This window comes from Haliaeetus albicilla, chromosome 10, assembly GCF_947461875.1.
Source record: "Haliaeetus albicilla chromosome 10, bHalAlb1.1, whole genome shotgun sequence".
NCBI classification, from domain to species: Eukaryota; Metazoa; Chordata; class Aves; order Accipitriformes; family Accipitridae; genus Haliaeetus; species Haliaeetus albicilla.
In genome coordinates, this window is record NC_091492.1 from 39,407,843 (window position 1) to 39,431,759 (window position 23,917).

General features: G+C 36.9%; 2 protein-coding genes across 4 annotated transcripts in view; one reads left to right on the plus strand and one right to left on the minus strand.

Moving 5' to 3' along the window:
- The window catches only part of RSPH14 (radial spoke head 14 homolog), a 105,406-nt gene that overhangs the window by 58,869 nt on the left and 22,620 nt on the right, over positions 1–23,917 (plus strand). The gene's annotated exons all lie outside the window — the stretch shown is intronic.
- GNAZ (G protein subunit alpha z) overlaps positions 1–23,917 on the minus strand; it is a 75,122-nt gene that overhangs the window by 47,790 nt on the left and 3,415 nt on the right. For all 3 annotated transcript variants that reach the window (XM_009919353.2, XM_069795154.1, XM_069795155.1), the window contains one exon: positions 872–2,156. In XM_009919353.2, the coding sequence (XP_009917655.1) occupies positions 872–1,594 (723 nt within the window). In that variant the 5' untranslated portion in view covers positions 1,595–2,156. The remainder of the gene's footprint in view (positions 1–871; positions 2,157–23,917) is intronic.

Here is a 23,917-nt window from a genome sequence, read left to right on the forward strand (position 1 = left end):
CACAAACTTCCATCTCTTAAGCATCATGTTTTACAAGGCTGTCAAAAAAATAAGTTCAAATGAAACCCTATAAAGGTTAACTCAGGCAACCTGAATGCAACAGCAAACACATAGTTGCATATGCATTAAGCATTCATATGTTTTTCCATAGCTACTGTATTTCCATGCTGTGAAAACCGGAAGCTAATAGCATTAAAGGGAATTAAACAGGAATAGTTATACATTGGACAATGCAAATCAGCCATGTGAACAAAAATAGTAAAAGAAAATTTTAAAGTCCCATACTAATTAAAAACCATTTGATTATTTTTTTAAATTCATCTCAAATTCCAATTGAAAATCCTGGGAAAAAAATGGGGAGAAAACTGTTACTTATTACTATTTTTGCTTCAAAATTTCCCAGGACTTGCAAAACACGATGTCCAAATTAACCATCCCTGTACAGCAGGATGTCACTACTGTCTACCTTTTGAAGTGGTTTGGAGTAACACTTAACAAGGTAAACATTTAGCAAAAAGGCACACACACACAAAAAAAAAAAAAAAAAAGAAGAAAAGAAAACCAAACAAACAAAAAACCAAACCACCAAACCTGCTGTGATGTGAAGAGCACCTCCATTTCCCGAAAGTAACATTACATAAATAAATAAATAAATCTGTCCAGTGGGGAAAACCTATCCAAATAAAAGAATCATAGTTTCTGGCTTTTTACTACAGATTGGGAGTAAGAGGAAGGAAATCACATTTGGGACTGGGAGCTCAGGGATTACTGCCTTGGGAGCGTAGGGAGATGGGGGAGAAAAAAAGGCCAAACACTGGAGAGGGGGAAAGGAAGAGAAGGAAAGAGAATGAGGAACGGAAGGTGCACTTACTGTTTGGTTATCTTCGTACAGCTTCAAGTCATACCCACTCAGCTCCACACAGAAAATTATTGCTGTAACCCCCTCGAAACAGTGGATCCATTTTTTGCGTTCAGATCTCTGTCCACCCACATCCACCATTTTGAAAGTCAGCTCTTTGAAGGTGAACTTATTTTCTACAATCCCTGTGGTCATGTCCCGAGAACGCAGAATATCTTCCACTGTAGGGATGTAGTCCAGTGCTGCAATCCTTTCTAGGTCATTTAAGTAGTATGCAGCATTATCCTCTAGGTGGTACTCATTGGAGCGGCAAAAGCACTCCTGCACACCAGGGTCTGCCCAGAGCCGTTTCATGACTCCCAGAAGCTCAGGGGTAATCTCACCCTTGCTCTCAGCTGGGCCTGTCAGGGCAAAAAGCTGCACAGCATCATACGCTCTGTCAGGATTGTGAAATTCTATCTTAAGGGTGGCTAGAGCCCGAATGATACGTGTGAGAGAATCAATTGCATTATAGATAATCAGAGGTTTGTATTCCTTACAGGCCTCCAGGTTAAAGCCACCACTATGGATGATTTTCATCTGCTTTACAATAGTACTCTTCCCAGAATTGCTGGTACCAAGGAGAAGGAGCTTAATCTCTCTTCGTTGTCGCTGACTTTCAGAGCGCAGGTGGCGGTCAATCCTACGGGACCGCCGCGCTGCCTCTTTCTCCTCAGAGCTTTGCCGACATCCCATGGTATAGCAGGCAGATACAGAAGGGAAAGGCTGGAGATTGTCTCACTCTGTTTGTGTCTCTGAAAAAGATCTGCAGTGTCTTTCAGTTCGCGTGCCAGGTACACCTTGAATGAAAAAAAAAAAAATGTCGCTATCCAATACCTGATGGTCCAAGATGCCTGTACCACCTAATTCAGTCCCAGCAGGGGTGCAAACACATGTAGATATGCAACCACAGAAATAGTCTCTTCAGTAGATCTCATGGCACTCCCCTTTCCAGTGCATAAACAGTGGCACATTCCTGTTAATGAAGGGACACTTCCCTTTGCCACAGTTTGGCTAGATCCATCAAATACTCTTTTCTGTTCTGCATAATTATTTTGCTGCCTTCTGTCCAAAGGTAAGGAGCTGCACTTTCTGCTTCTCTGCTCTAGCCCTTGTCTTTTAATTGTATTTTCTGGTTGCTGTGGTGATGCTGCTAGATAAAGCTGAAGCTCTTTTCAATGGTGCTGTACTTGTTTTGTTTCTCTTCCCCCACTTCTTCAGCTGATGCAGTTCAGCCCTGTAAATCTGTGCTTTCCACCTGCCAAACAATGAGAAAAGAAATGAATGAAATGAGAGACTCTGTTTCCTTGCTGCAAACCGCTCACTTTCTCCTCCTCTTCTAGACTTCTAAACCTTTTATTATCCCAAACAGAAAATACAGATGGAAAAATATGTAAAGAAAAGCAAAAATCTAAAACCCTAGCAAAAACATAGGGACAGCTGAAGCTTGCAGACCTAAGAAAATGTGGTTTCCGAACAATAGTAAATCAAATCTCCCTTTCAGCCTTCTGTGTTTTATTATCTAAACCTACATGAAAACAAACAGTGCTGAGCTATGCCCCAATTTCTCCCTCAGCAAGAGCTTATGGCAGTGCTTTTCCTGCACAGTCCTGTTCTGACTGGTTTTCCTGAAGTAGAAAATGAAACAGACTCACAAATACTTTTCCAAGTCTCTCTATTTATATCAATATCTTGTACTCAGACAGATGTCCTCCTGAGTTTTCTTTCATCTTTTCTGTTTGCACTGAACATTTAAATAACTAAATTAGGAAGCAAAAGGAGGTGATTAACTTTGCTTCATGATTTTGTAGAAGGGAGAGTTACTGATCTTTGCAGCATACAGTAACAGATCTTCTTTGCCCCCTGGAGAACAGTACTCTTAAACGTACTACCTGCATCTTGCTTAATCAATAGTGATGCACTGCTACAACAACTTTGTAAGCTTCTTTCCATAGCCAAGCTAAGTGTTATTAAGCCTCCTCTCTTCCATTTTTAATACGGGAAATTCTGAGATGCAGTAAAAGCTTACAGTGACTACAAGGTGAATGTTGCATACAAAAATCACAGGAAATGCCATCCCAAGCAAGGGCTGACAGCTTTTCAGTGACCATTGGAGCAATTATTCTTTTCCAAATTAGGGGTTAAGCCTGCTAGTTGGAACTCTGCAGAAGGCAACAGCAGGAAGCAGTTACCTCTCACAGAGGGAAAACACATTACTAATAGCTGATTGGTGATAACTTGCCTCTTTTCTAGGAAGGCCTTGCTGCTCCCACTGAGCTCTGAGCACAGTGGGCAGCAGAATCACAGATGTCATGGCTTCCTCGCCGTATGCTGGCCCCAGCTCACTTTGGCACCTATCTTGCTGTCTGTTTACTTCTGTCTAGAGGGTCTTCAGTGAGTATTTTTACAAACTAAGAAAAATTTCAGAGCTTACTAAAGAAATATAACTTCTACTACATTTTAATAAGACTAAGTCTCCCAGATTCCATTTTCAAAGTTGCCCTAGAAATCTTTGGAAGTTTTTCCTGCACAAACTTGCTAGCGTTTCAATGTAGCTGTGACAAAGCACTAAAATACATATTGAAGAGGATGGTTCCACACTACTAGGAGAGGGACAGAATAATCCAAGCCAGATGTTGAACCTCTAGCTTTTGTGAGAAAAGAAACTGAACTACAACTACTTGCAACCTCATGTACTGTACTTTCTCTCTTTCTTAAGCATCACAGCAGAAACTTTAGTGAACAAAGGATATTTCAGCACTCCAAAATAGTAATCTGTAATTAAGTATTTGAAATGGAGCACTGGATTTACCAGTATGTATTTTTCCTTTCCCCACATCACCTATATCATAGGATAAGATTCACTTACATAGATATACAGCAGGATGGGGTGGGTCTCATTCCTACTTAGCCGCACTGCTCTGGTTGAAAAATATGCACTTCTATTTACATGACTTCTATTTTAGTGTGCAACATGTATTTATTAATGCATATACATTTAATAGTACATGTTTTGTAAGACACTGTTTTATCGTTGAGAATTTTAACTCTTGGTTTTTGCCTTGCCAAAGTCATTATCAGCCAGGGATTTCAGTGAGATCTTGCTTTACCTTCTCAGTAGCTGTGACTATAGTAGAAGTTAATTATGTCAAATAATAGTTTTAGCTAACCTTTAGATAATGTTAACTGAGATATGGCACAGCATAAAAACTTCAAGACGGAGGCTTCACAGATACAGATAAGGACAATTACATCAGCTGCAGTACTGAAGAAGGGTTATATGGTTAAAATAAAGAATAAAGCTCAGTTTTTTGAGATTCTTAGCATCTCACATTTACATGAAAAACCATCATTCTTAGAACATTTATTTGGGAGGGTAGAAGGGGGGAAATAAATTATATATCTAGGATTTCATTCCTCAGATGGTAGAAACAAATGTAATGATCTCAGACTCTTCTGTTTTGCAAGAGGTATTAACTATTCTGTTATGTGTATATTCTTTGTCACAGTGGGCTATCCTAATCTTAGTTTCTGTATTTTGTATAGCTTTCTCTCTGAACATGTTTAAAGTCACTTACAGTTCTCTTCTAATTTATGATGGGCTGACAAGTGGAAAGGTAGAGTGTATGTGTCTGCTTTGAGACCCAAGTCTGGTATGCATCTCTGGGCTCTACAGTTCTGTAACAGCATCTTGGCATTAGGCAGGTTCTTGCAACACACTGGATCCCTTTTCAGCAGTTTCCAATACAAAGATGTGAAGGTATCTGGGAATGTGAAACGTGCACGTATGGAGGGACAAACAATTACAACAATCATTGTTAATCCCTTAACATCAGAGAAAAAGGTATAGAGACTGGACAGAGTCAATGGATGACAGTTTTACATATTCATTCCTGAAGCTTCCTGAGATGTTAGCCTGGGACGGTTGAACTTGCAATCACTCACTCTTAAATACTTTTACTGATTCTATATTTATCTTGATATCCCTTCCTAACTCTAACCCTGCTTAAGGGAGATACATATAGTTGAACTAATGTAGACCTGGATACAATTCATGACTACCAGGATAAGTCAGTATAGGTCAGGATTGGTACCGGTGTATTGAGGAGAGCATTACATTTTAGTCAGAAGAAGGTGAATAGATGTTGCAAACAATTGCAAAATTGGAACTCTGACCACAAAAAAGCAAACACTCAAAAAACCAGTATATGAAGTATACCAATTAAAATGTGCTTTGATATCCCACTCATTCCTGTCTTTCCTTAGACTCCCAGAACACTATTAACATACACATTTTCATAACAGCAGCTTTTTCTCAGTTCTGAAGACCTCCCATACAGTATTTCTACTTCCACTCTTCTTTCTTGCTCCTATTTAAACCCGCATTCTCACTACACTCTTTAATCTCCATGCTCTAACACCTGCCTGTAAATCCATCCCAAATCCACATGCATGAAATTAATTAACTAGAACAGGACTTCTACAGTAACCGATTCCAGAAACTAACCATGACAATCTTATTCTCAGTTGTTCTAAACTAGTTATCCAATCAGTACAGCGAGTCACCTCTATGTGACAGTTCGGAGTGCTTATCTGTCATCTTAGCCTGTATGAACCACAGTGTATGAACAGGCTTGTAATTTAAGCATTTTGGATACCTTAAATTTAAAGATGTCTGAATCCTTTGCCCCAAATGCACTGTGTATTGTTATCACCTGGTTTAAAATTCTACAAAAGAGTCTTAATATCAGCTATATTTGTCTTACTTCCCTTTGCACATCAGGATATTAGCACATGAAGAACAGATTAATCAGCAGATAATTAAAATAATAGCATACATATTAATAGAATTGTAATTAGCACAACTTTACTTACTCTAATGCATCAGAGATGTGGAAAGGAAAACCCTCCAAAATGAGGAGTTATACTTTCTTCAAATAATTGGCTTTTTCCAATGGTCATAGAAGATGAAGAATAAGAGTTGAGGAAGCTGTTTCTTAATGAGTAACTTCCCAGCCACACAGAGAGAATGAAATTACTGTATTAGATATCAGGCCAATTTCTTATTTTAATTATATAAAAATTAAAGTTGGCTCCTTAATCATGCTTATTCTGACATGTTCAGAACATTTAAAACTGGTTTTCCTTTAAGTCCTCATTAACGGAGGCTTCATTTTCATGTCATTAATAAGATCATTGGTTGAATTTTTGTGACATTTTCTGTGCATCTCTGTGATTAAAGATGAAAAATATTGCAAGAAGCACATATGGTACTCCCTCTCCTCTCTTTATTCAAGCTTCATCCTGAAAAAAAGAGGCTTGCGAGACACCAGAATCAAGAGGATACATACTCCTTCCAAAATGCATCAGTACTTATGGTGAATCTGGAGATTTTATGCCCATATAAGATAAGCAGATCTTTTTTAAACTTTATGTTATCAGCCTCAAAAATCGCTTATGACAAACAGTTTGGTAGAAAGACACTTTCAAGAAAAAATTATTCTTTTCAGACAGCCTGTACATTCTGTAGAGTATTTCCTATTGCACATTTCCACAACACATTCAGATGCATCATTCATATCACACGGTGTTTTACATATCAACTATTCTGCTAGCCATTCATTAATATGTTTAACACAGAAAAGGACGGAGTAGCACCTCCTTATTGTAGGGAAGACCAGGAGTATGTAAACACTGTGTAAATGAGTTTTACACTACTGAATTTCCTTTTTTTTGGCTCCTAGTCACTCCTAATGCATATATTGCAATGATATATGGATATCACTGTTTCAAGTAGGAATACAATGAGGTGATTATATTATTGCTTTGTAAAGCAGAGTAGTAGATACTATTTCCAAATAGTTCACTACAGTAAGAAAGTTTGATTTATTTAAATAAGTTTGCCCACATAAACTGAAAAGCATCTTCCATGTTCACAGTTGCTACTTTTTAAAGTTCAGAAAAAGAATAACTTTACAAACCATTACGTCACTACGTTTTACTGTCCTGGCTACATAGAGATGAACTTCCTCTCACCAGTTTTACTTTTTGTTCTTGGAACACACTCAGAAAATAAGGCAGTTTAGAATTTGTTCTGGTTTTTTAGGTCAGATTTCATATTAAAAGTGCTTCATGGCTCTAAGTTTCTAATTAGATAAAAGTCTTTACAGTTACTCTAATGGAAAGCCCTATTGCTTCCTTTCACTGTGCATGTTTCTCTCTAAACTTTGTTTCAATAAATTTTATTCTTTGAATCACCAGATTATACTGCATATGTGCATCTAAGCTAATACATCTGCCTTCTCCTGACAATTGAAGCTGCTCAAAATGTTAAGAAAATATATTTGTTTAAATCTGATGATATATATGGGCTATCTTGTCATGACTAATATGGGTAGTTCTTCCCACAAGATAAAATTTTCATGCCCCAAATCCTGAGCTAACAGTGATCTATTTCAGTTATCAAAGAAGTAATGCTAAAAAGTTCATTCTTGGAGTGGGAAGGATACTTGAGCAAAATTTTGCACTCGTTTATTATATAAATCTGTTGAAGCCCATTTAACTAAGCAGCCTGTTTAGTACTAGCACAAGCTTCTGTCCATACTTTTATAGCCAATAAAACCAGTCATTATTGTTGCTTTCATATCTAGGCTTGCTCTTTGCCCCTACCCATCACTTCTGTCTTGCTCAAACTGATCTGTGTGTTTGTAATCATAAACACTTATCCCTTTTCTCAGCATGTTCCCAAGTAATGGGCGGGGTGAGGAAGGAGAATGACACTACAACACCACAATTCAATTGTAAAAATTTCCCTAAGGAAAGATCTGAGTATTGTCTCTTGTTGCATTAGCTACTGGCACGTTACCATGGAATGCAGAGTTAGTTACAGAATCTGCCTTGAAAGATGTTCGCCCTCCAAGAGTTTATTGAAAAGAACTGGCTCCTAGGCCAAGAATAAAGCCAATGGCTATTGCTATCACAGTCAATATAGAGACTGTGCATGCAGTATGCTGCTAACAGCAGGAATTTCAGCTGACATCGTAGGCACAAAGCTATATTCTCCCTCAAAGGCAAGTGATACCAGTAGCCTAATAACATAGCTTCACCACCACCAGCCTGCACACACAGAGCTTTAGGAGCCTAATCTTATTTGGCTCTTTACAGTATTTCCATCCTAGTAGCCAGATGATACATGCAATTTTTCCCCAATAGTACCTAATTTAAGAAAGTAAAATGACGTTCAAAAGGTTGCAGCAAACTTTCTACAGCAGTTTTAGCTATAATTGCTAGCAATCTTGATTAATTCAGGACTGATATTCTATTCAGTATTACAGAACATATACTACCAGAGGAAGAAAACAAAACCTTACCCAAGCTATACTTTCCCAGCTTATTGGTTCTGATTGCTTCTTCTTTCTCTTTACTTATCTGAAAGTTTAGGAGGTTTTAGGAGGTAGTGGACCTGCCTGTTTGAGCACTTACCCATGTAAAAGCAAATGCAAGCAAATCTAGCAAGTAGCAGCACAGCACACATGTTAAGACTTAGGAGTGTAAGCTAACCTAATGTACTCAGTTTCTAATGATTACACACATCCACAGTGGATTCCACTACTTTAACAAAACCTTATTTTTGCAGGTTTTAACTTTCAATCACTTCTTACACTAATAACAAAAGAGAAAAAGACATGAGGGAGTATGATATATTGGGAAATACCCAAGGCAGTTTACTGAAAAGTCAAGCGTTCTACTAAGCAGGCATCGCTTTTTTTTTTTTTTTTTTTTTTTTTTTAAAGAAGAACTGAGGCTAATAAGGAATGGAGAAATTGGTTCAGATTTTTGAATCCAGGAAAGCAGCCAGAAAGAGTCCCAGACATGCATGCAGTATAAACGCAAGGTTGAAATAATTTCACAGAAGTTAGTTTACTGTTTAATGTATGGTCATTAAAGTGCATTTATTACATATTAAAGTTGATTTAAAACTGTGGCCACAGACATTATTAACATTCTTTTTAGACAGTCACTGAAATTTGAAAGAAGAGGAAGGAAAAAATCTGTCAACGGAAGAAAAAAGACTAGATTAATTTTTTTTCTTAATGCAACCTCTTAGTTGATAGTACAACTTTTTGTTGCAGTTGGCTGACAATATTACTTATGTTGCTGTTTTCCATTGCTTAAAGCCTTGGGAAAGTACTTACATTGAAAATATCTCCATCAGATATCTTTAAATAAATGTCTGGGGAAATTTTTCATATAAAAAATGGTTTGGGCACTTCTGAAAAATAAAATGTTTCATCCACATCAAAAGAAACTGAGAACTTTTCTTTAAAATCCTGCTATACCTTCAGACTTTGAGCCAAGGACATGAAATTCAACAGAAGATGATCTTTATGGTGTGGATGTGCATTTGCCATTCTCACAAAACAGGAAGTTTAACTTAGAGACTTTGAAAAATTTTAGTTCTAGCTAGAGTAGGGAAAGGTTCCATTTCAAGAAAGCACTTACTGGACAAGAGTAATTGGACTTGCTGGTCTAGAGGCTTAGACCAAGGGAAAAGAAAAGGGAAAGAAAGGATTTTATATTAAGGAAAATCAGAAAAAATCTGTATCCTCTAGAACACCTGTCTCTCCAGAGCCAGAAGCATAAACCAAAGTTACCAAACCTGACAACTTTCTGCCTGCAAGTATTTGTGGAAATCCCTGATATTCCCTCTATCTTTCCACATATAGGGTAACAACCTATTATTGGTGTTTTTCACCCTTTTTATTGAATCTAAGCTTCAACTTGACAGATGAGCTGTACAGATATCAATATGACCTCTTGTGATAGTATTAAGATTGTTTTGTTTGAAAAAAAATCATTTGGAAAATTTTAAGATATTTTAGAAAGATATTAAGGGTTAATATTCAAATACTCAGAAGTTGTATGTACAAGTTATGACAAAACTTTTACTTATATATTAAGGCACTGTAATCCATCCAAAACAAAGGATGGGCCAGATCTAATAATCAAACAAGAAAACATAGTAGAGAAAGCTGTTGTCTTTTGTGGTTTATTTGTTAATGCTGTTAAAATGCATATTCTATTAGTCAGATGACTGAGGAAAGAAGTGTCATGATTTAAGTTAGTTAAATGTTTGGCTGGACACTACTGAATTCTACTCCTCTTTGTCATGGTGGTTCTTTGTGATGTTAATTAACTCCCTTAAGCCCCTCTTTTCAAAGATTATCTCTGCTTGTGATTTTCATTTCTTAGATGCCCAGTTTGAGATACTGTTTGTGATCAGGAAACACACTGAGTTTTCAAGTATCATCAGCCTCAATGGTAGCTGTGTTGTATATATTCAAATATTGAAATAGTAATCTTTTTTCACTTGATCCATCTTGATCTCTATTTAAGAAATAAGGCCTAACCTCTACACTAACTCCCCAAGGTAGATCCATGAAATGAATTAATGTCTGTGCAATAGATTAAAAAATGAGAGTAATAGCAGTGTCAGTCAAGAAATTCATATTGATAGCACAGTCTAGCTAAAGTACATTACATATCCAGATCAGGACCACACACACAATAACGAACACAGAATAATGGAAGCTGCTGAGTAAGAAGGGGGTTCTTAAAGGAAAGTCAAATCAAGTAATTACAAACCAAAACATCACATACATGTAGGCAGGTATGTGTGCATGTTAGGGATAGTTAAGGTTACCAAAGAAGGTATAAGGACAGTGGTAAAAAAAATTAATTCAGAAATCCTCAGTCTAGGGCAGGGGATGAGAAGGGCATTGACCAGAACTGATGCCGTACCATGAGCTCCTTATTATCACCAGCACTGACTGTTACCAGCCCAATAGAAAACTGCTGCCAGCGTACTTTCCAGAAAGATAGTTGGTAGGTTCATTAGGTTCTCATCTGCTGATTCTTACTGTGATTTTATAGAAACACTCAGATCTGTGGTGTAAAACCTGAGCTCAGCTATTAGAATTGCCACCTATGGATACATGGCAGAAGGAATTTTTACGAGGAAATAGTGGAGAACCCAAAGAAAATAACTTGCTGCTATTACATGTAGTCATAGACCTATCAGTGTGTAATCTAGATGTAACTGATACAGAATAGAAAAAATTTTCTGCAGTGAGATATTATATTCATAGGTTTAAACATCATATCTTTGTCTATTGTTTGGAAAACATCCAACATACTTCAGCAGTATCGAAATACAAGTTATGCTAGTTAGTGGTGTCGTCTAGCTAAGTATATCACCAGGTCAAAATTTAGCATATAGACTTGATCCAAGTTTTAGAGAAACATAAGTACCTATATTGAAAACAAAGTATTCTTTATAAACATTCAACCCCTGCTTTTATAAAGATAGGTTTTGATCTTTAGTTAGTGGCATTGAAGTTTTCACCAGCTCAGCTAAGATCCAGACCACAGTAGAATACAAGAATCTACTAGTTACTTTCTTTTAACTATGCACACCCCACTTCTGAAGTAAGTTGGAAACATAAATCCTATAAAGCATTAATACCTAAATATTTGGTAGGTATCTGAATCATGACCTGGTTTAGCAACATCCACAAACTACTGTCAAACAGTGAAAAGAAGCATCAACGCAACCATCAACTTAATACTGACTGATTCTTGAATAGAGCCAAAAATACAACAGTTCTATTCCGAGTTGCATCGCTGAAAATTCAGAGTAGTGTCAGTGCCTGCGTATGGAGTTGCCTGTGCTTAATAGTGATTTAACTAAGACCAGAATCTGCCACAGCAGTCATTTTAGAGGTGACCTTTAGATTTCCGTAAAAAATGAAATATTACAAGAATATTACAGTGGGTCTAACAGTGGGTGTGCAGAAAATCCTGGCTGCTAGACAAGGGCAAGGAGAAACACCACGCATAGCATCTGCTTTAGGGACATACAAATATCAGACTCATTTAAAAATTTGTAATAAAACAACAAACAAAACGCAGTACCCACTCAGTGTTTTGTAAGCACCTCAGGTGATGACAGTAGTGTAGGTTATGTCTTCATTAGAGTTGCTGTTTAGCTTTTATCATCAGTGTTACCATAGTTCTTATGCGGCTGACTCATGAGCTAAGACTCACATACCACAGGGTTGCTGTTTCATGGGTCTTACAGAGTTTAAGGAGATCACTTTATTATATATAAAAAAAACTGGTAAACATTAGGTTTGGTCATGAATATAGTGGCAAATTTCCTGTCAACTCATTCGACCTTATTGCACACAATACCTTATGAAAGCATAAGGAAATTTTGGTAGTTATCATAGCAAAAGAAAGTTAAAGAAGGATTTGAAACAGGATAACAATGTAGCCTTGTAAAAGGAAGTTTCTCTTCCTGTGCATAAAAGGTCACATAACAGAGCAAAAACATGTTTGGTTTAGACTGTTCCAGTGACAGATATGAGCTAATCAGAGGTCAAAATCAGAATCTCTATAGTAAGAACCTGAGAGCCTGGGTGCAGATAACAGTGTCTGAAGACAAAAAGTTTGTTTAATGTGATAAGGAAAAGCAGCCAGTGAAGATTCAAAGCTTGAAGCTCAAGGCCAGGCAAGAGGCAAGGAGAAGATGCTCCAGTAAATAGGAACCATGGAAACAATAAACGAGTTTTATCTGTGGTGATGGATAAGAAAGCATCTTTGAGATTGTATACAGAAATAAATCACAGTCATTCTGCTTGTGTGTTTTAAGGGAAAGAACCAGAGGAGAGGCAAAAATTAAGGCAAAGAATGAGAGACTGAAGTCACAGAAGCTAGGTAAGATTTCTAGGGTAAGCTGAAAGGGTATATAAACCAGAGGAACCGAGAAACTTCTGTATCCATGAAAAGAAAAGGGAAGGGATAGCAACAGAGGAAGGGAAGATGAACTGAGAAAAGCAGATGGGCACATCTTACTATATCACATTGGCAGAAATCGGCAGAAATCTATATAGAGAAGGAAAAAGGCCAGGGAAAGGACTGACTCAGAAGCTGTAAAGATGGGTCTGCACATATGCAATGTAGTTATACCTGGCGGGGGGGGGGGGGCGCAGGGGTGAGAGAATAAATCCATGGTGGAAGAAGTGGTCTGGGTCATCAGATTTCCACCAGAATGGTTTTGCTAGAGAAAAGACATTGTTGAGAGTGAATTAGGGCTGGAAGTTGGCAAGACAGGCCTTGCAACAAGAGGTAGAGCAAAAGGTTTTGGAAGGAGGAAAGCAAAATACGGGAAACAGTTTCAGCAGAAGTAATGAACATTGAATTCACAGAAAGGCTGAGCGAGAGCATGGGAGGAGTGGACTGGCGATGTGATAATTAAAGTTGGGAACTAAGCAACAGAGAATGAATAATGTTTCACAGAGAACAAATCAAAAGAACCTTAGTGAATGGAAAAACAGAAAAACAGACATAGGTTGAATGAGTATGCAGGAGCAGCAAGTTATCAACATGAGATAAAGTCAAAAAAGGAATATAGGAGATTCATGTGAAGAGAGAACAGCATAAGGGAGTTCAGAGACAGCAGCTCAAAGAAAACAAGAGAGGAAAGAGCACCGTGATGCAGGAAGAGCATCAAAGAGCTGGTCAAAATGGAAAAGGGGAGAGGAAAACAGGACTGTGAAAGAAATTCAAGTAATTCTCATGATGGTCTAATCTAGGGAAGGACAAAGAAAACCTGACAAACCTGCTGAAGTTATCAGCCTCACAAGACATAAACATGGATTAAAATGCTGTTCCTAATACAACAAGAGAAAGAAAGGAAGAAAGAGTGTGGATATCAGCGTAAAACGCAGGGCTGTTATCAGGGATGAATTTGGTAGGTAGGGTAGAGAGCAATTTCCAGCCTTGGGCCACATATAAAATTAATCATATGAACTCTATCAGAAGGTATCTACATCAGAACTGTGGATTTCCTAGGCTCCATCTTAACAACTCAAACATTATTTTATCCACAGAAGGGGACATGGGGAATAGAAGAAGTATTAGACTGCAGCCTGGGGGGGGGGGGGGGGGGGGGGTAAAAAATCCCAAGAGGCTAAACAGAATCCACAGTGTTCTCTAAAGTGTGACTCATGGGAGAGGACTTGTATGCTACCAAGCACAGATTACAGCTGCAGCCTACGCCTGGTCTCATTCTGTTTTTCTTTTGAAATTCAGAAGCTTTGACAGTCTTACAATCCTGCTGTATGCAAGAGCTTCAGCAGGTACACCTCAGACAGCTGAGCCATTGTCGTAGTTACTCTCTAATTCAAAGGACCTTTTTTTAATATATATATAAGCTGAATATGAAGGAAATTATCCGTGTTCTGGTTTTGATACGAAATTGCTTTGGGCCAAGTCCAAAAACCAGATATACTTCTACTTCACAAAACATAACTCTGCAACCAGAAACATTTAAGTACAGCATTGTACAATGGCTAATTAGCTCCTGGTTTCAAAAGCCAAGCTAATACTTTTTTTTTTACAACATTTTGCCCTCTAGATGAAGTTCTATACAGACCTAAAGTAAGTTTTTTCACTCACAATAAAGCAAAAAGGCCTTGGTATCCTGATGCATCAACTTCTTTAGCTACCATTTCTCCTCCACCAATACCCCCCCTCTAAAAAACAAACAAACAAAACCACCACACAAAACAAAACAAAACAAACCCACGAATTGCTGCTACCATAAAGAACCTAACATCCCTTTCAAGGTTTAGCAGCTACTAGGATTTCTTGTCAGCCTCTGCTTTCCAATTCCCTCTCTCTGGAGGGATGATCACACCTTCCTTACAGCCCAGCTGCAGTTACTGCAGTTACACACCCACCACCGCAAGCCAGAGGGATCTGAGTCGCTTCATGCAGGCTCCTAACTAGGGATTATGAGAAGCTTGTTATGTTGAACACACATTGAACATTAAAGAACACTGGAGTGGTTAAATTCCTTTAATCAGACTTTTAAAATGTCTCTTAATAAGCAAGTTAGTTGTGGATGAACTGAGAGAAGGTGCAAGTTTAACTGTCTGAAGATACTGAAGGCCTAATTTATCTGGAGAATGCAGTTAGTGCAGCAGTGTAAGCATCTCTACCAATATTCTCAGTGTGTTTTTCACCACTCATGCTCTGAAGAGTTTAAGTTTCTTAAATAATGTTAGGTTTTTCCTCTTATTCAAACTTGTTTTTTCTCCTGAGATCAAGGATATTTCTACTTGGCACTAAATGAGATTGCAACATGAGCTAAAGGAACTCCACTTAAGTAGTTGTGGTGAAACGGCAGCCTATGATAAGCAACACTTTGGTGTGAGAATATTCATAGTTCTTCCTCAGCAGAATAACTATCACTGTCATTGTTTAAGGGAAAAATAAGAATAAAAACACCCAAACCCTGTAAAGTGCTATGGTTGTGATCCACTTATGATAAAAGCAAGTCTTTTACTTGACTTCAGTAGGTTTTGAAACAAGCCTGTATCTGGTTTTGAACAGGATGAAAGTAAACATAATGTGTTTAAAAACATTGCAAAGGGGATACCTAACTGCCAGCAACAGACCATTTTACAGATGAAAATTTAGTATTTAGTGCACGATTTATACTCTTCTTATATATGAATATCTACAGCTGAAAACTTTTGTAAGTATAGATATGAAATTGAATAGTGTGACTTTCAGCTCCCCATTCTTACATGATCTCATCATTACTGTATTACCATTAGATACTGAAGCATGACCAGTATCATTGTGTTTTAGGATTAATTTCTTCCCTATATGCACATGTTCCAAGGTGGCGTCTGTTGGTATTCACTATGTATATTTGTTCATAGGTCTAGTCAACCTTATAAGAACAGAAGCCAAATTTGACCACACAGATTTTGAGTCATACTATGACAAAACCTAGTCAGGATGGCTTCACATATTCATAGGGATATACAGATTTTGTCAGTGTCATGGATTGCTTTCATATCATTCCAAGAATAGATTTTTTGTCTATAACAATAATAAAAGAGTAGGTATTGTATATTGGTTAATATTCATTACTTTAAAAATGCATAGGTAACAAAATGAGCGGCTAAATGTAAGTCCGTCTTTTGAGGAAGCTTGCATGGATTTTCAATCTAGGTATTTACAATAACGTAGGAGTATCGTGATTTAGACTGGCTGGGCAAAGTTGTTATTTTTCAGCCTCAAGCAAGTTTGTAAATAGTTATTTTCCCCAAACCCAAAACATATAAATGATAGATGGATTTATTTTTGTTATTAGAGATAAACCAAAATCCAATGATGTTTTTTCTTGATCTTTTGTTATTTTTCAGCTGTGCACTGGTAGCTGTAGTACTACTACTAGTATTAGCAGTTGTAGTAGTATTAGTAGCTGTAGTACTACTAGTAGTATTAGCAGTCCAAATTTTATAACACATACTGACAATTCTTTTGGTGTTCTATCAACACTGCTAGTACCTTTGTGTGTATACGTATGCACGTAGAGGGCAAGGGGGAGGTGGGTAATTATTACTCCTATTCAAGTTTGCATTGTATGTAAGGACATTTTCAGCATTCAGATTTTTTTCCTCAATTACAATTTTTTTATTCCCTATAGTCCTGCAAACTCCCTAGCCATGCAACCACAGTTTCTATATTTTTACTAAAACCTGTGACAGCATTTTTACTTGTTCTTTAGACCTTAAATTCTGTCTATCATATTGTACAAGTTCTCCTGTGCTGAGGTCAGAAAAGTTTCCCTTTTGTCCTTCTCTTAAGGTACCTAATTAGTTAGCTCACCATTTCGTGACCCTTATCATTTCATTCATTTTGTTTGAAGTAGGCTCTTGAATCAAATATTGAGAACTGATAGGTTGATTTATGATGCTACATACATGATCTGCTGCTACTGTTAATAGTAATAAGAACAAATTTTGCAGGTTTTTCTGCATGAGGCAGTCCTAATAGCTTAAGTGAGAGTTTCACAAACCAGACAAACGTATGACAATAACCACACAGTACAGGTTTAACAGCAGCATTTCAAATGGTTGCTCTTTTGTTCTTTTTACTCTCAGTGACATCTCTTCTTGCCTCAAATAGCTGTGGCACTAAATTTATCTTAAAGCTGAAAGGTGCTAATTGAGCCTTTAGTTTATTCATTATTCAGCAATGGATCCTTAGTTATTCATTTCTCATATTACCAGAAAAAATTACTTATGGTAACACTGTATCCTACTATTAAGATGGCAGGTAAAGCTGAAATTTTACCACTGATAAGAAGCCACGGATTCCTAACTATTCTGCTTAGCAGTCTGCATTTCACACACACGAGCTATGCAAGAAAAAAGCTGATGACTTACCATTATATTTCTTTTTGCTCACTAAAAATCTCCTTTTGATACTGTTGTAAAAAGAATTATGAGAAACAGGCACAGATCTGGGATAAGAAGTAATATATATGGTGGAGGTTACTCAGAATGCAGCCATACCTCAGTGGAAAGGTCATACATGAATTTCTCAGCAAGGCATATTAGGTCAAAACAGTGCAAAAGCTATGGCAGCTGTATGGATTCCAGCTTCCAAATTCACCCTAAACTCACAAAGCAGATTTACCAAGTGGGGGCCAATATCCACAATGCATAGCAGAACAATAATTTATCTTGAAAACTTTGTTAAAAGACTATGGGGACACCTCTGAGACCACTCAGATTATACAGCTAGCAGAGGTGAGGTGAGGGGTTCTGCATTTTCAGTGATCTGTTCTCAGATACCACTGGTTAAATATCATACCATTTCTTGCCTGATAACTACTTGTAGCCTTTCAGGATAATTGTGCTTAAAAGCATAGGTTTTGTTATGTTTTGGTTCATTCACAGCACACCTCAAGACTTTTAAATTGAGGTATTGGAGTCAGTATTGTAACTAAGAAAAGATGACAAGGGTACTGCCTCCTAATGCCATTTAAACAGTTGTTGCATCTTACTTGTTGCAAGGCTGAAAAATTCCCCACAGGATGCATCCTAGTAATAACAGAATAACTCATTATCTAATATCAACCTACAAAGCTACAGACATTCCAGAAAACAAGGCACATAAAATTTCTTGACTCACAACTCTAGGAAAATGCCTGGTAAGGTATCTTCCCATCTCTACCAAAAGCGCAAGTGAAGGCAATAGTTAAAAAGCTCACAGCTGACTTTGCTTTCAGCCCAACCCACCTTAAAGCAATTTGAATTTTGTTTCAATTTTTTCCAGCTGGTAGCAATCTCATTAAGATGCAATGCCACTGACATACACGCTTACTAGCAGTCTCCTTTTCCCAAGTATATTTTGCACCAAATACTTCAGGAGGAATAAAGCAGTTTGTGTCATCTCTTTGCCTGATGAAGACTCCATGCATTAGGGAAACATCCAGTAAAAGTTTTAAGTATTTTTGCTCTTTTAGAGGCACAGGGATGGCATAGAAATAGCAGAACAAGACAGTAGATTGTCATCATAATACTGATTGCATCTTCTTGACTATTCTGAGAGCTTTTTTTTTCCCAGCTCTTAAGAATGAGGTACAATTTTCTTTTGTATTTCAGATTCTTGTGTCTGCCATGAAGTGGTGTAAATGGGTGGCCTGTACAAAAATAATTTTAAATGTCCTTTCCCATCTTTTATGTTGGTTGCAGGAGGGAGCTTAACCATAAGGGTGAAATTTTTAAAGGCTTTTATAAAAGTTAAAAGGAAGAGCCAAATCCTAGAACTTTTGCATGCCTGCATTATTTTCTGTAATCTTTTAATCTTGACCTTCTACTGTTCACATTCTGTTGATCTCCACTTGTCTCTGACCAATCCTAATACAAGTTGAAGAAATCATTTGTAGTGAAAAATAGTATTTCATATGGTTTGTATAACTAGATAACTCTGAAAAAATGTGTCATTTTAAATTACATCCTATAAAATATGGAATCTATAACTGATGATTCCGACAAAACATATGCAGACACCAAGTAAACAATGAGATTGACATGCTTTTAATGTAACTCCACCAAATACAAATCTTCTTCGCAACGTAAGTAAAGACAGATAATAAACATGTCTAAGAAAAATTCCATTTGCATATCATATCTCATAGCTGAATAAGAACAGTGCTGCATAGATTGACAGCATTCCATCTGGCCTCCTTTAAAAAAATGTTTACAAGCACTTCATTATTTTCTTGAATTGACTTGTTTATGTAAGCTTTTGATGAGGTCTGTGAAAAATTCTTGATAGATAAATCTTGAAAACATAAAGTATCCAAAATCCAAAGTTACAGTCATATAGATAAGCTTTGATTAATCACAGACTACCCATATTTGGAGAAATGCAACACCAAGAATAAGATACTGTATGAAGATACCCAAATACTGTATTTTATCAAGACAGTAATACATTCAAAATTCTCTCTGCTAATATTTTCATGTTTCATCACAAAGTAGATGAAACCAGGTTAATTTCTGGGGACTGTGTACATTCCATATATCATTTACTCTGAGATGTAGAAACCAAATGCAAACATAGACAAAGCAAGTTCAAACTTTATTTTAAAAAATACTTTTTGAAATAATTAAGATATTTGCCTAGTGTTATTCTATAATATTTTGCTATCCATATAAGGTGGTACACTTTTAATACTATTTTTATTAGTTGTGATCAAAAGACAATGTTACCAATAATAATTTTACAGCAAGAAGAAGGAAAGGGTCTCAATTCTCTCACTCCCAAGTTATTTTCAGTGAGGAATAACAAGTCCTACCATCAGCAAGACTTCTCAGGATTTTAATCAAATTTAGCCTTTCTTGATTCTGACAACCAAATTTATCACTTGTCTCCAGTCAGCTCATTTGGGTAATCCTAGTCAGAATAATGTAGGAAGGCATCTCTAGCCTAATAAAAACTCTTTAGCTCAGACTTACAGGCTGGATATGGAATGGGAACTCTGTTGGTTTTCATGGACAATGACCTGTGCTTTCCCATTAATGGAAAGGAACAAGAATTCTTGCCTTTTTCAATTGGCCACTGCCCTGATAATACCAACTAAAATTACTTTTTAAACATCTAAATACAGATATTTTCTTGAGCAAGGTTTTTTCCTGTACTTGAAAGGAAGTCCTGTAGGTGATACTGGGTAATTGTTAATTCCTTGTCTATCTTATAGGTCCTTTTTTGTGGAGTACTATAAACTTCTATTTGGCCAGCCTTTTCCATTTGATTCTTATGAAAGACTGGTGGAAAAGTATAGAAGCAATATAGATTACAGGATCATGAGAAAGTACCTGACTGTCTTTGTACTCACTTGAATTTCACTTGGCTGAAATCCTCTCAAAGTAAGATAATATTATTAGTAGAACTACTCAGAGAAGTAAGAAGGAAGGTAATTGTCCTGCTCACTGAGAAGTTCTCCCATCATTTGTTAATTAAGTCCACAGTACTTAAGGGTACTCCCGGAATTCCATGTGACTGTGTGCCCAACTTTCCCTTTAAAGCATACTTTTGCTATAATAGGCATCACCTTTTTCTTTCAGATCAATTCTTACAAAAATTATCATGCCTAAATGACTTCCAAATTAGGATATTGCAGTATTTTCTACTTGAGGTTCATTGCTTTCCAGTATCAGAACATGATACTGTTCAACAACATGAATTAGTCAAAAATACAGAGAAACTTGGACACTCCTAGTCTTGATCCGAATAGGGGATCTGAAGTTTAAGATCTGAATAGGGAGAAATGTTTTTTTGTGATCCAGCCTTCATTATAGAGCCAGGTTGGAGCTGCCTAAATCTCAGCATGAATTAGAACAGTTTCCAGGTATGATCCCAAGAGGCCACAATATCACTGGCTGTTCTCGGTTTCCTTGACTGCAGAAGTGGGAAAAAAGGTAGAGTTGCTAGACCAACAACACAACAAGGAGAGAGGCTTCTCTCATCACAGACCAGGGTAATATCCTCTGTAAACATTTAATTTTAGTTGATAACCTGCTTGCGCTGGCAGAGAACAGGACTATAACCAAACCAGTAATTCACTTCTTTGTCTATGTGGTAGGTTATTCCTTTATCAGTGTTTTAACTTCTGTTACATAGAATTGCACTGTTCAAGCCTAAAGTGTACAAACAGTCCTCTTGGGGAAAATGGAGAACTGTAATCTGCGGTGTTAAAAGTCACTGATTCCTACCTCTTGTTTATGTTGATACCTGATACTTTCATTTGTTTAGACCACTATATATTTACTTGACCTGTGAAATCAAAGAATATTGTACTGATATAATAAGATGCACTGATGTACACATCAGCCTAAAATCTTGCCACGTTTAAAATGACAATCACTAATCCCTTGACTTAATACATTGTTGAAATTAGTAGCCAAGAATTTGTTCCTGTAGCTTAAAAAAATTAATGTCTTCAGTATTCTATTTCTTCCTGTGAGCACGCTTGCAAAAAGCAAACTTGACACACCTATGTAATCACAGTCATGAGGCAAAGTTCAGGTTTACTTTTGGGAACATTCACAGCAGGAAACATAATCAGAGGACTTATGCACATCTAGTCAGGGTACAGAAACAATATGATAATAGAACAATTGTTCAAATTTGAAGTAGGCTAGCCTTAGAATTTCAAATACCAACATAAATGTCACTGAATTACAAATTAAGGTAAATTTATCTGCTCATGGACATAAATGGATTGAAAAAGAGGTTAAAAACATGTCTCTGAAATGACTGATTAAGGTGAGATTCTACCATCACTGAGCAATACAAAATGAAAGCTCAATAGGTTCTTAGCAACTGTAAGAATATATAAATATCTGCCCGTTACAAAATGGCTTCTATTATAGCACCCTGACTCTGCCAAATGTAAAAGCCCAGGCACAGAAAGGCATCTCGAGGGAAAACCTTCCTGCCAAGACCCAGTTGCAACAAAGGTATTTTGTGGGACACTATCAACTCGGTGGCAGTACAGAGATGCTCCAGTGCAACAGTGTTTATTCTGGTATATTTTAGTTTGGAATGGATTTGGTTAGCGTAATATGTGTTAATTTACTAATGGATTTTCATGCTTTAAATGATACAGAAAAAACTTTTATGTAGTATTGGTTTGAACCCTCTCCCATAGCATAAACACTAGGGAAGTCAACAGCTAATATCCTAGACTTTCTTTCCTCATAAGACATCCAAACTGAAAAAAAACCACTCTAATTCACATGTATGTATAAATGCATATTATATATCCAAATGAAATCATATTTTGTTAATACATTCCAAATATTTAGATTCTATGACTTGGGCTGGTAAATATCCAGAGAAGAAACTTTTTATTTAAAAAAAACCCTACATAATAACTCAAATTGTATTATTTTCAGAAAGGTGTTCCCTTAGATAATACGTAAGTATCCTTTTGAATCATAGATATATTTCTCTTTTAAAGGAAGAAGTATAATAACCAGGTGCATACCCCATCTAAACAGCAAGCCCCCACCCCGAGCTAAACATCCAGCTGTGTTTTTGTTACTATGCCATGACACTTTCATCTGAATTGATTACAATTCAGTTGAATTGTGTTTTTTCCTTCCACAATACAACTGTGTCAACTGTATTTGTGCATCAACACTTGATATGCTCTCTAATTGTATTTGCGTTGATGCATTTTGTGAAAATAACGGTAGTTATTTCACATTGTCTCGGTAAGGTTTGAAAACATAGAAAGCAGGTGCACAAAATAAGGGTAGAAACACACTGGGAATGTATGCTAGAATACTGCCTGGAGTACTAGGAAAAACTGGATAAAACAGTTGGATCACTTGTACCATTTCAGTGAATTCTTTCCTCCACAATATAATAGCATTGTTAAGGTACAGTTCGAGGAAGAAACCAGCGTGCTAGCCTAGTTACTATCAAAGAAAACAGGGTTGGTAGGTAGGGAGTAGCATCTGTATTATTACTTACAAATATTTGTGGTGAACCATGAAAATATCTTCATAATTAACTAGTTAAGATTGGTTAAACATTACAGTATAGACAGTGAGAGTCATCTGTCCAGATTTAGCATATGCACGTAGGTGGCTACCTCTGAGCTAGTCACTCAGTGCTTCCTTTGTAGGCAGTGGCGAGAAATAGTCATTTCCAGAGGTACGTTCATCTCGGACAAAGAGAGTGGTCAAAAACTGGTCTGATTAATTGCATTGTAGGAATCTCTTTTTCTCTCCATCAGCTATAAGAGAAGCCTTCACAACTACTCCATACATACCTGTCCATGTTATAGGTATCTAAAAGCAATGGCAATAATTCCTCCCAACTGCCAAGTCCAGGGAATTACTATTTAATAAATGTACTGTGAAAATATCAGATTAACAAGTTGCAGTTCCTAAGAAATTCTTATTTGCTTTCTGGTCATTATCATTCATGTATGTGGGCAAAATGAATACTTAGAATTGGAATTCAGTTTTTCAGATTTGCCTCTTTATGTTTTTCTGTTGGCCAACATGATCACCGGTAATTTCACGGGTGATTTTTGTAACATAGAATTGTCTGGAAATGTTATCACACATGTCTTTTTGATGTGATGACTTAGCAATCCAGGGGACAAACAGCCCTCTGGTATAAGGGGCTTAAAGAGAAAACAAGGGCAGAGGAAAATAGGATTTGTTGGGTAAAACTGTGTTCTCTGACAATACGTTGGATGTCCAATACTAAATAATAAAATGGGATTCTGGGGAGAGCTGAGTTTCTGCTGAACCATAGATAATGCTCTGAGCTACAAAAGTTAAAAAACACATGGAAAGCTGTTGCCTTCTGAAATTTTGCCATGTGTTTTGTTAGCTGTGATTTTAAATATGTTTAATAGTAACAAATGTTTGAAGTCCAGGTAACATAGAAATAACGGCCCACATCAATAATCTGTTCCTTCCATCCTACTTTACCAATGTCCTTCAGTGTTACTGAAAAGCAACAGTTGAAAGAAAAGAGTATTTTCTCTGTAGCTTTCATTTCAAGAGTTAAATTCTGTCCTTGATTACACTGGCATGAAGCTAAAAGAACTTAAATTGC